Genomic DNA, 15043 nt, shown 5'->3' with positions numbered 1-15043 from the left:
TACTATCAGAGGGACATGATTGATCAATTGAATTCCATAGCGGCTGAAAAATGTGGGATTAAGTAGTGTATTATACGCACAATGAGTTGAGGCATGATGTTCATTTCAAGTTCATTTCGCCAGCCCTCTGCCACCAGATCAGGCAATCAATAGGGGCAGCAGATATCATATATCACCTCTCTCTGTGCTAGGGAGAGAGCACCATAATCTCTCGCAAATTTAGAGTGACAGATTTGTCAAGATCTGAAGGGCCCCTGAATAAATGAAGGAAAAGAGACTCCTACAGTGACTTGGGAAAGCTGTGGTTTCAGCTTCTTCACACAAAGGCATGGCCTGTGCACACAGAGGAGCCACGCGTGCACAGGGCTCTGCAGGCTGAGAGGAACTGCAAGTACGTGTGCGTGTGTGCACTAACCTGTGTCACCACTCCAGGCAACTCACTAAGGGTAAAATCCAGTTTAACAACAATCAATGGAAGTTTTACCGTATATGTGAACACCCGTCCATTCACACCAAACACCACACACAGTGTAGGGCTGCCATCCTTGAAAATCAAATATAGCCTAAACCAGCTGCTGCAGACAAACGTTGCTTAGGCACGTATGGTGATGCAGAATCTAAAGAATACCAGAATAATGATCTACTGTAAAAATACCCATGTGTATTGGCATCATGGTGTGCACAGTCATGCACACTGACTGACACGTGTGGAAAAATGCTCAAAGGCAAACAGCTTTACAGGTGCAGACAGGTTGAGGCAAGCACTGATACAGAAACACACACTTCTTTTTTCTGAGCCTGGACCCAGGAGTTCTGTGCCAGCTTTCTGCAGGGCGGACCTCAGAGAAGTGGCTACTGGAATTGGGAGCATGAACCTTGAGCTACCCTGGTCCTCCTGAAAGCCACCCCCTGCAGTAACAGCCCAGTGCTTCTAAAACACAAAGACTGCACTGACACACACAGTGTGCAGTCCACCAAGCCTAGTCTTTGCTTTGTTTTCTATTAGTCAAATCTGTCATGAACTCCAGCTTTCAGGAACTTGAGAATTTTCCCTTGTGAGAATAAGCCTGAGGAGAGGAGAAAATGCCAGGGATCAGTGCCAGTAAACAGCCCTGCTCTGGCTAGGGGTGGAAAAGAAAGAGAGAGAAGGGGCTGCTCGAGGGAAGGCTGCTGGCTGGGACAAATCAATATGTAATATTTTCTATGGTCTTGTGAGTGGTACTGTACTGCGTTACTGTATATAATGTACTATTGATTATATCATATCGTATAATCACCTATAAACGGATATATCTCATAGCCAGAAGGCAGCAGGCTCAGTTATAACTCTGGGCCACCAGTTGGGCATTAACTGTTCCAGGAACATACCAATCCTGGCACCATCCATGAGCTAAAAGGTGAAGCGGCAGAGTGGCCGTTGCACAGTGAATGCCACTCCAGGCTTCTGGGAGCATCGTCTGCCCATGAGGACACTCACAGTTGCATGAAGGAGGGAAAAGGTCTATACAGATCCCTCAAGCACTTTCTTGACAGACAGCAAGTTTCTGAGATTCACAGACTGGAAGCCACCAAGAAAGGCTGAAGTATGAGGAATAATAGTGAAAAAGCAGGAATGTAATCACAGTGTAAGAGGGAAAACCTGATCTTAGGTTAGACAGGTTGATAAGACAGTCAGACTTCTGTCTGATGAAGCGCAGTAGGTAGAGATTCACCATGGAGGGTATGGAGGTATATCAGCATGGATGAGAGAGGGGATTATAACCACTCTCACCAAAGTTAGGCTGAGAGGTGACAGCAGAAAGATACTCAGCACAGTTGGAGAAGATTATAACGAGCAGGCTTGCCTCAGATGAGATGAGGGATTATGACAAAGGAAGATTCACTTCAGCTGGGACAGGAGGTTATAACAGACAGACTCACCTTGGATGTGACAGATGCTAATAGCAGGAGACTCACTCACCTCAGATAAAAAGGGGTTATAACCGAGATAAATGCACCTCATTTGAGTTGGGGGATAAGAGGGTGAAAAAAAAAAAAAAAAAAACAACAAACAGGTGGGTGATAAGATGGTTTATCACAGGGAAAGATTGACTTTGGATGGGTCAGGGCATTTATAATGGACTCACCTCTGAGGGGATGAGTGGGCTGTAAGAGGCATAGGATGGCACAACAGAAATAGAGATACCTGGAATCTGGCGTGGCAGGAGGCACTGCAGTGAGATTGGACTGTGTCAGAGGGCTGTTGCAGGGACAGCGATGCACTTCTGGCAATGCTTCTACCAGAAAAAGGCTTTTTTCCTAGTAAGAACAAAGGAATTCTGGGAAGGCTGATTCCCACTGAGTAGGACTTGGTTTTGTAATACAATAATTCATTCTGGATAGGAAGGGGGACCAACACAGACAAAGATTCATCTCATTTTGGAGGGACTTCTAAAACAGAGATTTGGGTCGTGATAAATCACAAGCTACATGTAGGAGAATGGGACCAAGATCATAACAGAAACCAAGGTATGTTGAATGGGACAGACACTCCACAGGGAGAGACTTGTCTCTGGTGAAACATGGAGTCAGAAACTGGATCCTTCCTGTGCTCTGAGAGGGATGGAAGACTTACCTGGGGCATGACAGGACAAGGTCAGATGAGAAGGAAATTATAACAGAGATAAAGCTGCTATTGGGACCGGGGAGCTATAGCAGTGACTGACTCTCTTCCAAGCTGTGAGAGCCCTTTTGCCATTCCAGGTCCATCCTCAGCAGTCTGGTTTCTCTGTGAGTTGCCTCTCCAGTAGCTTTCTAGCGATGCTAATCGCTGTGCTTTGCTCCCATTTTATGCTCAGCAATGGAGATTTGGCAATTTTTAACACTGAAAATCAGCGGAACCGAAACTCATCTCTGAGCTGAGCACCATTCTCCACAGCCTCGCTCACCCTGGGCAGGAGTCCCATGGAGTCTGCGGGAGCAGCCTGGCTGCTCCAGCAGGCAGGAGGGGGCTTCCCTTGGGTCCCTGCAGCCTCCCCTTCCCACAGGAGTGGCACAGCTCCCTGGGTGGAGGCAGAGGACCCTGCTCCTTCCCACCCTGTCCTTGTCCCGCATCCCTTGCTGATCTCAGCCAGGGTGGTGCTAACTCCCTCTTTTCTCTGTCTGTGCCCTGCAGATGTATCCGAGGGCTCAGTTCCCAACGGAGATTCCCAGAGCAGCGTGGACAGTTTGCGGAAGCACCTTCGTGGCGACACTTTCACCCAGCAGCAGCTGGAAGCTTTAGATCGAGTTTTTGAGCGTCCTTCTTACCCTGACGTCTTTCAAACATCAGAGCACATCAAATCTGAGCAGGTGAGGGCCCAGTCTGGTAATGGGGACCCACAGGCACCCATAGGATGATGGCAGGGTGTTTCCTTCATTGAAATCACACTCTCCCTCTTCACCCCTTGTTCTCACGCTGACCTGTTATTGCACATACGTCACACTTGAATTTTACATCACTTTCTAGTTATAAATATATCACTGTGCTGATGCACGTGTATACGCGAGCTCTACCTCCTCTTGTGAACTTGCTGTATACACACATACTGTGCTCTCCCTAAATCCCCATGTCTGCCTTTCCCTCTGCACACACACCTGCAGGTATGTGGTCATGTTCTTGCCATGAACATGCAGGCACTGCCATGCACGTTCACTGGCACACTGTACTGCACGGAACTCCGGCACTCTCAGATCATGCCAGTGACCAGTGAGCCACAGGGTCAGACTTTAACGGAGCATTTTCCTTCATGGCCCAAAGCTGAGACTTGACTCACATCTCCAACCTAGTTTTCCGCACTTCTGCAGCTCTACCCCCCTTTCCCTTCCTCCCCCACTCCCCCGGCCTTTTATCCCAAAAGCTGTTTGTCTTAATAAAATGAAAATCAAAAGTCTTTTTAAACCGCCCCAAGCCATAAACCAACAAAGGAAGAGAAGGAGAGGCTGGCTGTGGACTCCCTTCATCCCAGAGTCCCTGGGTTTATTACAATGAATAACCTTTATTTACTTTCATTAGACTATTAAGCACCAGCACAGTCATTTTTCCCCCTGAAACTCTGAGCAGGGCCCATAAAGCAAATCCGAAGCCTAATTGAGTTCATTTTAATTTCTCTCCGATCACAGCGAATTACTCTGGTGATAAATCAGGGGGCAGGCTCACCCCCAGTAGAAGGCCTAATTTGCAGCTAATTACAAAACTGATTTCTACAGGAAGATCAATACGAGAAGGAATTGGAAATGACTAGGCAGTCCTAGCCAAGCAGGGTCTGGGGTGGGGAGGGGGCAGCGTGTGGGGAGCCCACTGGAGGAGGGGGAAATGCAGGGAGCGGGCTGGGGAAGCGCATGGAAAAAAACGGAGCAGAAAGAGCAGAAAATCAGTTTTAATTTAACGTAATATTAATCAGAGCAACTTTTCCTGCTGTTTTGTAGCCTTCCTGGTTTCTCCAGCTCCCGCGTCTGGTCCGGAGGCTGCCACAATAAAAAGGCAATTACCAGAGCCTTTCGGACAGGACACCCTTTCAGATTCAATGGCTCTCTCCCTCCCACCCTTCTGTTAGCCATGTGGCTCCCCCCTCCCCAATTTCATACCCCAATGCACAGAGTGACAGAGGCAGGGGATGAGGCTTCTTTGTTTGTTTTTAAAGAGCTAGTACAGAGGTAACAGCAGAGGAGAGGCAGACGACTCAGCAGAGAGCCTGCCTACAGTGGGCCAACACTGGCTGCTTCCTACAGCCTGCCTGTCCCAGTCATGTCATCGCAGTCCTCTGCCCCAGCTGTCCTTGTCATCAGGGCAAACACCTCCCGCCTCTGCTCAGCCAAGAGGGGATGTGGATTTCCCCTTTCTTCTCCCCTGGGCTGGCACAGGCAGCCGTGCCCATCCCCGCAGCACTGAACGAAGGCTCAGTCATACCGCAGATAACGGGCCAGATCCCACGCCCAGCCTCACCCCTCTTCTCCTTCACAGCAGCACGCAGGCGGGTGGGATAGCTCATCCTAGGACCCCATCCCCCCTGCCCCAAGCCTCTTGTCACTTCATCTTCTCTGTTTCCTCCTTCTCCTCCTCTTCCATCTGTGCAGGGGTTTGCATCTCTCCTCTTCCTCCCCCCCATCTGTACACCCTTCCCTTTCTCCCGGCGCATCAATAGCGAGCTGTCTTTCTCCTCTCTTCCCCAGGGTAATGAGTACTCCCTCCCAGCTCTGACCCCTGGTCTCGATGAAGTCAAATCAAGTCTATCCACCTCTGCTAACCCAGACCTGGGGACAAATGTGTCAGGACCCCAGACGTACCCTGTGGTGACCGGTAAGCTGCCTGACCAAACAGCAGAACCAAGCTTTTTATTTATTTCCCTCATCACCATTAGCTTCTGCTTTTTCTGCTAATGCAAGATATCCCTGTGTGGCAAACATGGAAAGAGACAGAAAGACTGTGGAGGATGCAAGGGCTCAAGAGAAGCTTGAAATTCAGAGTATTGGCAGTTTTGGGTACACCTAGAGGTGCCCAGGTGTGACTCAAAGACAGGCAAACCCAGGTATGAGTTGGGAACTTGTGTGCCCAGATGGGGCTTAGGGATGGATGTTGGTGGAGGACTGGTATGTCCAAATGCGCACTGTGATTTTTAACTTTGCATCTGAGAACAAAAGGGTTGTGGCCTACCCATGATCCGCACTTGGTTTTCTCAGGGAGAAACAATAATTTAAGTTTTATTCAGCCCTGGCATTGGAGGGGCATTTGCAAACTAAATACTGAGGTCTGCTGAACTGTGACTGCTAAAATCCCTCTTTCTTAAGCCTGTGAGTCTCTAACAGCAACTGGCAAAAGAAATTTATTCACAACCTTCCCCCTGCCCTCATGTGTGGGCACATTAAACTCAGGTGTGACTGGGAGAGTAGGAAATGAGAGCAAGCACAAGGCAGCAGAGGAATGGGATGCACAGAAGCAGGAGGCAATTGCTGCAGCAGGTGCTCCACAGAAACTTCCTCTTCACTGGTGGCACATGCAGGACTTGAGCAGCACAGGGCTGTCCTGGGGCCATGGACATGCCATCCTGATGCTAGTGGTAGACTGCCTGCCCTGTGCATGTCTAGAGCCGTAAGGAGATATTCTAGTGCCACAGCCCTTCTTCTCAGGCTTTAGTTGCCATTGCTCCCTGATCACACAGCTGCCATAGGTTTGCACATCTCCTCCTGGGTAGCTAGAGCAGCTGGCAAGGCCCAAGTGATTCACCCCTGTTTAGTATATCCCCCTTTCCCTAAAATTGCTGCAGCCCCTTTAGAAACCTCACGGTGTAAGTTGAGAAATAATTCATGACAAAGAGGTGTAAGTCCTGTTAGCAAGGAAAGGAGCTGTTGCCTCTTGGCCAAAAAGCTGGCCTCTGATGGCACAGAATAAAGAGCACTGGAGTTTGTGTCTCAACGTTTTCTTGCAGAAGCCCCAGTGGTCAAAGCAGCTCATGGCTGAGGCAGGCAGTTGTTGGTTGTTCAGCAAACACTGAGCAAAGGCATATTATTACATGAAACTTTTGGCTACCAGGAACTTTAGGACTGGGCAGGATTAGTAACAGTTACCCTAAATACAGAGGACATCCAGTGTTAGGTCTGCAAATTGTCATGGAGAACCATGGGGAGGCAGACTGCATATTTAGGGAGTGTCTAGAAAGCCTGACATACCCAGACTTTTTTCTTGGCTTTTACTGCAGTCAGGCTTGATCCAGGATCCATGTAGCCATGCAGTTTCTTAGCCAACCAGAAAAAAATGTCTCAGCTGTGGCAAAATTGTTCCACCTTTCTTTGTATTTGCATATGCAAGACACAACTCAGCTTGTGTCTATCTACCATTTAACAGATCTACAGCTCTTACAGGAAATACTCTCCTGTCTTTGGGGGGCAAAGCCAGTAGGGGAGCAGTACTGTCCTTCCTTCATGGAAGGCAGATCCCCATAGCTGGATGTAAAGGTGAGGCACCTATAAGCAGCATTTAAGATTCAAAGGGGCCATTAAAATAATTCTTTTTAGTCCTTCTGCCTAAGTGAAGATGGTGAATTCCAGCTTGTTAACGTGAGAGCAGAATTGCCGAATGCTGGGGTCACTGCACAAGCTTTGGACATGATTCTGACAAGGGGACAGCAGGAGACACATTTGGCCTCACAGAAAAGGCTGAGGCAGAAAATCTTCATGTCCCCCCAACCCTGTGCCATCTCCCTCTGTTCCCTGCAACACTCCCAGTTCAGCTCAAGAACATCCCCATCTGATCCATCTGGATCCAAAAGTGAGAAAAGTTCATTTCAGACCCAGCTTGACATTCCCAGGTGGCAACTTAGCACTAACATCTCAATCTGTATGCGACATTTCAATCAGCGCAGAGTAACAAAAGCAGAACTATTAGCGTTGGGAGCTGTTCACTGGTGGTAATGATGGGGAAACTCAGAAACTGGAAATGAAAAGGGAAAAAAACCCCTCAACACCCTGAAAGGCAGCAGGGGAACAGGGGTGGAGAATTTTTCCTCTACACTTAGGCCAGGATCCAATGTTTGGATTAATGGTGCCATTACCCAAGAAAGGACTTCAGATAATGCTCATTCTTAAAATGTTTTTGCTGGCAATTAAATGGTTGCAGTTATTGATCTTCATTGATCTGATGTCCTCAATTTGCATAATCTATTAAAGATGAATGATTCATGATATGTTTGCTATGGGGCCGGGCAATGCTTTCAGGAAGGACCAGAGAGGTGAGGAACTTGGTGCTGCCTCGTGATCTATCCCAGCCAGGAAATAAAGGAAGAGGCTGGGAGCATGCAGATTTCTTTGGTATCACCCAGATCGCTCTCCCAAGAAGGAATATTGGAGTAACAGTGAGTGCTGAATTGCTGGCTGCCCATTTTGCTGCTATAGTGTCATCTCTGAAATGCCTGTTTGCTCTTGTCCCAGGGCTGTCTGTGAACCCAGGTGATACCTGAAGCAAATCCACGCATGCAGGGTACAAACTCTGTGTTCAGGATGTAAGATTTAGCTTCAGTCTACACTCCCCAGCTCAGTCTTCCCAGACAGAAAAAAGTATCTCTAGCTTTTTCCAAACCAAAGCTGTTTGGCATTGGATTCTTGCCCTTTCTAAAGACTTCAGAGAAAGTCCTTCTCTCTTTCTGGCTCATGACTAGCTTGCCTCAGCGAGCTCTCTCCGCTCACACCGTTCTGAGAACAGTCCCCTCCAAAAGACATCAAAACCTCAACAATGTGTATCTCCCTAAAATCCTGGAATGTAGTGAGATAGTTAAGTACAGATATTGCTGAAGTCCCTTTTATCTGTCTGTGAGCCTCCTAGAATTGAAGAGCTAGAAATGCTTCCCCAGTGTGCTAGAAGGCCTTCCCCAAAGTCCTGCGCATCTATTCAAAGATACAGCTTAGAACCATAGTTACATATGGCACAGCCTTGCCTGGTACTGCAAATATCAAACTGCCTTTTGGACAATTATTCCATCTAATGCATCTTAGGTGGTCCATTTATTACTTACATCTCCTAAAGCAAGTAAACAAAAACATTTGCTTCCTGTGGAGCAGACAGGTCACCCTTATTTCTCCCTATTAAGTATCTTCAAGGAATTTCCATGAATGAGCTGATACTTAGGGGCTAGCTGGACACTAGGCTAGGAAGCTCCCACTGTCCTTCATATAGAACAGACAATGTAGACATTTTCAACTTCCTTGTGAAGTATCAGAGAGAGAAAGCTCTTAAGATCTGCCTGAGAACGCCACCTCACCTCTTCCTTCACACACAGGCCAGTGGGCCAGCTATGTCTTGCCTCAACGTTGCATGGCCATCATAGCTAGCTTTGTGTAGATCCCTGACAGCTTCTTGAACAGTGTCTTTGGATACTTGAACACCAATCAGATTTCCTAGAAGCAAAGATCTAAGCTTGAACATACCAAGCTAAGGCATATACATGCAGTTGAAAACCAAGACAAGAATTTTATTGTTCAGAGATGTTCTACTGAAATTATTTCTATTAAATCAGACAGCCCAGGCAGATGAGTATAAATCTGTACAGGGCTAAGTAAACACAGAAAACCTCAACAGCTTTCTTTTATTCAGTAATTTTCACAGGCCTTTGATTTTGGAAGACACTCAGTGGCTAACAGCCTAGAGGTAAACGGAGGAGAACCTCAAGATTTTGGCACTAGAAGCAGGAGTACTTTAAAAGCACAGAGTTGTTCACAGAAGCCCTGAATCCTTTGAGAACAAAGGTTAAGATCCTTCTTTCAGTGCCATCAGAAGTCCCATCTTTTGGAATAGGCATGCATGAAAGAAGTGCTGTGTCTTCAAACCAGGTTCTGAGTTCTGGGGACTTAGATTAATAGTTTGGGAGCAGAGTCCTCTCCAACTCAATTATCTAGCCCAGAAGTTGCCCAACAGAGAGGCAGCACTATGGGAAATAAAATGGACTTTTCATGTATGTCTTGAAACTTGTTTATTAACAGACTACAAAGGGGAGGATTTACTAGGTGGATCGTAAAATTACAGCAAAGGTAAAGAAAAACTTCCCTTACGTGAATCCCAACAGTTTTAACTAAATAGAACTTGGTTGCCAGCCCACTACAATCAGTGAGATCTACAAAGAAAAGTAAAGATAAAAGACAAGCCCAAGAAAAATGGGGCAAAAAAAAAAAAGCACTTCAGCAACTTCTACTGTTGACTGAAATGGGAGTATGTGTCCTCTTCTCTTCCTGTGAGGAGGTTTCTGAGTGCTTCTGTGCTATGGTTAGCACCAATTAACAGGAATAGGTAACTTTTAAAATCATCATCACCCACCAAAACAACTACCAGGTCCTGTATAGAAAATATTTCTTTCTCTCTGGGAAATAAACCTTTCCCTAAGCAAATATCATCCAGGGTGAGAAATCCTGATGACAACTCACAATGTTTCAAACAAAGGCACCAAAAAAGCACAAACCCCATCAATCTCGCTTTACTCCGGACCTCCCCTCTCTGGCATGCAGTCAGATTTTTTTTCAGTTTAAGTTAGTTTTTAAAATTCATACATAAATGAGGCAAAAAAATCATATAATTACTGACATTAAGATTAATTGCTATGTCTCCAAGACATATAAAAATAGTAATTAAACAATATCCGATTTCTGTTAAAGTTTTCAAGAAAGCTGTGATGCTAAGCACGGAGAAATCACTGGCTAGACACCTAGATCCAAAGTTTTTCTGAAATTATAAACAATCTTTTGAGAACTTTAGCCTCCTGCAAGGTGAAAAGATATTATTTCCTTCCTTTCAGCTTAGTGAGTGAACTGAAGAGAATTTTGTTCAATTCAATAACCAGGTCATTCAAAACTAAGAAACAAACTAGGATTTGAAAAAGCAGGAACATTTGTTTTCCTCTGTCAGTGAGTGAATTAAGCTTGGTGTGAAAGGATGAGATCTATTAGTTCTAAAATCAGTTCAATTTCCTCCTTTTATATATATCGTTTCCTTCATTTAATAAGTTGTTTTTAATGCAAAACCTACTTAGAGAAGCTTGCTTTTTCTGTTCTAGTATATTTAGGAAGTCAGGGAACTTGTGGTCATTTTATTTAATTAGCATGAATAATTACAAATACTGTTTTTAATTTAATTCTAATTTCCATCCAAATATAACTTGACACAGATCACAAGTAAAAAGATAATAATCTAATAAAATAATAATATGGACTCATCGTTCACTATTTTCTCATATAATAATATGTAAAGACAAATTATATTAAACAACATAATTGTTTAAATAAATGTGTACAGATGCAGTTTATCTACTTAGCAAAAATTGAAATTACTATGTTTAGTGTAAGTTTTGTATTTGTCAAAATATTTGTTACCACCCATAAAATTCAACCCTTTAGAAAACAGCCTCATAGTGCAAGTGTAAGGCGAGCTGGATCACCTTGTTGTTCTAAATCATGATTAAGACTGACCATTACACTCAGTTGTACTTATAACATTATGCTGAGAGAGGGAGCATTTCCTTCCCCTTTTCCTTGTTCGTACTGGTGAAAATTTCCTCTCTTGCTCTAATCTACTTTAGCTTCTGACACCAGTAAGCAATGGCCGTGGTCAGGGCTTGACTGAGCGGACTTAAGAAATCCTCTTTAATAAACTGCTAGGGGCCCCAAGCTGGCTTTGGTAGCAGCAAATCCACATATGCAGCCCCGCACTCTGCAGCACAGCATCACGGCTGCAGCCGCCAGCAGTCAAGCACCCTGTTGGGCACATCTCTGGATGCCCCAATGCCCTGAAAATGGAACATGATAATCATCCATGTGGCTGCTACAAGGTTGTTACTATCCTGCCTTGTCCAAATAAAGGAGGTATTTTCTGTGACCAAGCCTCTCCTTTATTTAGGATGAGGAATCAGCAAAAGTAGAAGTCCAGAGGACCTCCAAATTTTATCAAATGTTTCCCATCCCTAAGAATAGATAATATCTTATCTAGTCAAGGAATTTGGAAAGGCAAAAGGTGTTACTACTCTTCTCCAGGACCAAATGGCTGAGGGTGATAGCTGGTCAGATGAATGATCCCTGCCATAGATAGGAATAGCAGGGGGGAAAGGAATCACATAAGCCATTTCCATGCATCCAATGGAAGTTTCACTGACAATAACTTTATGATGCTGAAGAAGGCAGCTCGTGGGCTTGAAAGGCATATTGAAGTATGGAACGCAGAAATGGGTGAACCTGGAAGAAATTGTCTCTTGCCTTCCTTAAATTAGCAATTAAGTGAACTGGGTAATGAAAATAGCAGTGAATTGGTTCATTCACAGTCCGATTTCCCTCAGCAAAGGGACAGCATTGCAGACTGACACACTCTATGCTGCCGGACAAAAAGGGACTTTCTTAGAGAAATGAATTATATAGTCTTCCCAACATTTCAGTTTTTGCCATTTCTTTTGAGGCTAAATGAAGGATCCAATAAACATGGCTATCATGAAAAATTTTGTGATGTAGATATTTGCTCACTGGCAGCAAAGACTGTGATCTCCATCAGCTGTACTGGATTTAACCAGGCCAGCTGCTTGTACAACTGAAATTGCCCACTGCAGTCTTTCAGAGAAAGGGAGAGCTTACGGCAGTCTTTGGACTGCCTTTGTAGCTTTTGGATTGCTGTGGACTACCCAGGAAGATCTATCCTATCTTACGATCAGTAGAATATCATTGTGATGAAACCTTGGAGATACCTATAATGGGGACTGTGTGAAAAAACAGCATGTTCTGTTCTAATTAAATTTCCCAGCATCTTGTTTAGGAGGTAACGATGAAGTCCCAACCCACCAAGGAATACGCATATGCTACACTTTAAGGCAGGAAGTAATTGCCCAACCTGATGGGCTACGACTCAGGAAGGGGGACAAGAATACAAACTCCACTGAACTTCTCTGTTTGCCAAGTGCGCAAGTTGCATATCTGCCCCCCCCACACCCAAGACTTTAAAGCACATCTTCCTTCATCAGCTCCATCTGTAAACAAATGTACTTAGAGCCACATGAAGTTGACTTCAGTGGAGTTCTAAAGTGATTAACACTAACAGTACTCAACTAGCTTCAAAGAGTAAGTCCAGACAACAGGTCTACTGGAAGCTCCACGCTTCACACTGTACAAAGACTATAAAACTTTTTCTCACCAAAGTAACGTAAAGAGTTAGCAGGTCCGTTACAGAGACATCAGTTAATTAGATCAGACACAAAATCTAGATTTATAAAATTCAGTTTTATAAAAAATGGGGCAAACAGATTTAAAAACTTGACATCAATGATGTGACAAGAGTTTTGACTCTCAGTGAAAAGCAATCCAAGGTTGTTTCTTTAAACATGTATCTCAACAACCCACAAGCAAAGTGTTGGGCTAAGAACATGGATGGGTCTGTGCAGAAACAGAAAATAAACCTGAACACGCAAGGCTCATTCTCCAGTCAGCAGAAATAGAAAGAGAAGACAAGAAAGGTACATCAAGAAGATGATCAGTCTTTGAAAGCTTTTCAGTTGTTTTAGCAAAGGTCTGTTACAGTCACAGAGAAGGGAAGAAATAGAGGATGATCTTTGTCTTCAGTGCAACTTGCATAATGCTCTTGCAAGAGAAAAGGTAGAAAACTAAGAAAGAAACGAAAAAGTGGTTCTTCTGACATGACAGAAAGCAAAAGTGAAAGATATGCTGTTGTCAGTCCAATTTGGTCTTTTGCATGACTTCTAGAATTTCTGAGGCAAGATTCTTACATGGGGTAAAGCAATATGACTCCACTGGCTATAAACTCACCCCTTTATAAATGCTGAGGACCCAGTTCCATTCTGTGTGTCACAATGAAACCCTTCTAAGGAACAGGGAACGCAAATATGGAAAAAGGTATTTCAATTATGGGTACAAGCATAGGATTCGAAACACCTGGGATAAGATTTAGCTTTGGCAAAGGATTCCTACACAAACTTAGGTACATCTTCTCTGTGCTCAATTCATCACAGATAAAATAGTGATCCCTAAGGGATGCTATAAGGATGTGTGTTCGAAAGAGTGAGGCACTGGGATCATAGAAATATTTGATAGAGACCCCAGGAAAAGATGAAGAATGCTAAACATTGTCAAGATGGTGAGCAGTGTTGTTAAGTGGGTGTGTACAAGCCATCCCTTACACAGAGATGTGCCATCTTGATATTCTTTGTTTACTGAAAAGAAAAGGAGCACTGGATGCAGGTAGCTTATCCTCCAGGAAGCTAGCAATGAAAAACAAGGAGCTTACCTAGTCCTGCAACCCCCCCTCTTTCCCTTCCCTTCCCTTCGGTAGCAGAGAGCACGGTAAGAGCTGAGACAAGTCTCTATAGGAACCCAAAGCTGTGAATCTTCCTCTCACCCTGTCTGGCCAAAATCCCTTCATTCGCAGAGAGAGTTTAGGCCAGAGATCACCAGTTCTAGCTCTCCGCCAGAATAACAGAGGAGGGGGTTAGAAAGGAATAAAAACAGCCATAACTCAGCAAGTACAGTCAGAAAGAGAAGAGCAGGAGATGTAGAAAATATGTAGTCCTCTGCTATGTTTTGAGCTATATCCCCACTCTGCTGACCCTTTCAAATTTCCCCCACCATGACACTGGGTGGTGGTTTTTTTGTCGATTAATAAGAATGTCGTTTGCCATTTAGAAGGAGAAAGGAGCCTGGGACAGGAATAGATTTCTGCTGCGTTGGGGGGTTGCAAACTCATTCCACCCCCCATGTGATTACAGGCTGGTATTCCAGCGTTAGGAATTAGACACTGACAGATACCTTGGGGCTCCCTGATGCAGCTTTACTGAGGGACACCCCCCAAGACACAGACAAGCCAGTATGGCACTGCTCCACAGCTTGCTGGCACTAGCATGACTTGGGATAGGAAGGGGCAAGTTCTTCATCACAAATATGAAAGAATTAGAGAATGGAGAAAATCAGAAGTGAAAACAAAAAAGGTGCAGCTGAAGTTTGAGGTGGTTAAAATGAAAAATGTCACTGTGCCATTCACAGGTGGATAGATAGATCAATCAATTGATCTTGTCTACACTGACACACTTTGGAGCTATAATTCACTGCTGGGGCAATTATTCCAGCATAGCAGTGGCATGAGTTATATCAGAGATGGAATTCAGGTGCTTTTAGTCAGGGGAGAGTTGGACAACAAAGGAGTAAAAATTGGTAAATGCCATCCACCAGTAAAGATACATGGGATATGTCTGTGCAGTTGCAGAGCACAGAGGAAAAGATAGACAGATAGATAAATAGATAAATAGACACATGAAAGTCTGAGTTTTGGTTGTGCAATCATTCGCTGTCTGACCTTATCCTCGCCTTCTCTCCACTGCTCTTAGAGAGAAGAGTGTTTAGCATTATTGTGTCCCAGTCTCTTTGCCACGTTACTCTTGACTTTTTTATCCCCCTGCACTGAATAAGTGTTGCTGCCTCTGGAAGGTGCGAGGAATTTTTCTTCATAAGCCTTGATGTGTTCAAGAGAGGGCTGGGCTCATCTCTGCTGTGAGTCTGACAGGGG

The 15043-nt window shown here is 44.7% G+C and overlaps 1 protein-coding gene across 1 annotated transcript in view; it reads left to right on the top strand.

The window, feature by feature from the left end:
* The window catches only part of PAX2 (paired box 2), an 81110-nt gene that overhangs the window by 50285 nt on the left and 15782 nt on the right, over positions 1–15043 (top strand). The window contains exons 4-6 of the mRNA XM_082002132.1: positions 3155–3330; positions 5191–5317; positions 6877–6969. Of these exons, the coding sequence (XP_081858258.1) occupies positions 3155–3330; positions 5191–5317; positions 6877–6969 (396 nt within the window). The remainder of the gene's footprint in view (positions 1–3154; positions 3331–5190; positions 5318–6876; positions 6970–15043) is intronic.

Source organism: Phaethon aethereus (genome assembly GCF_964289735.1).
Source record: "Phaethon aethereus genome assembly, chromosome: 7".
NCBI classification, from domain to species: Eukaryota; Metazoa; Chordata; class Aves; order Phaethontiformes; family Phaethontidae; genus Phaethon; species Phaethon aethereus.
This window is presented reverse-complemented; position numbering and strand designations above follow the sequence as displayed.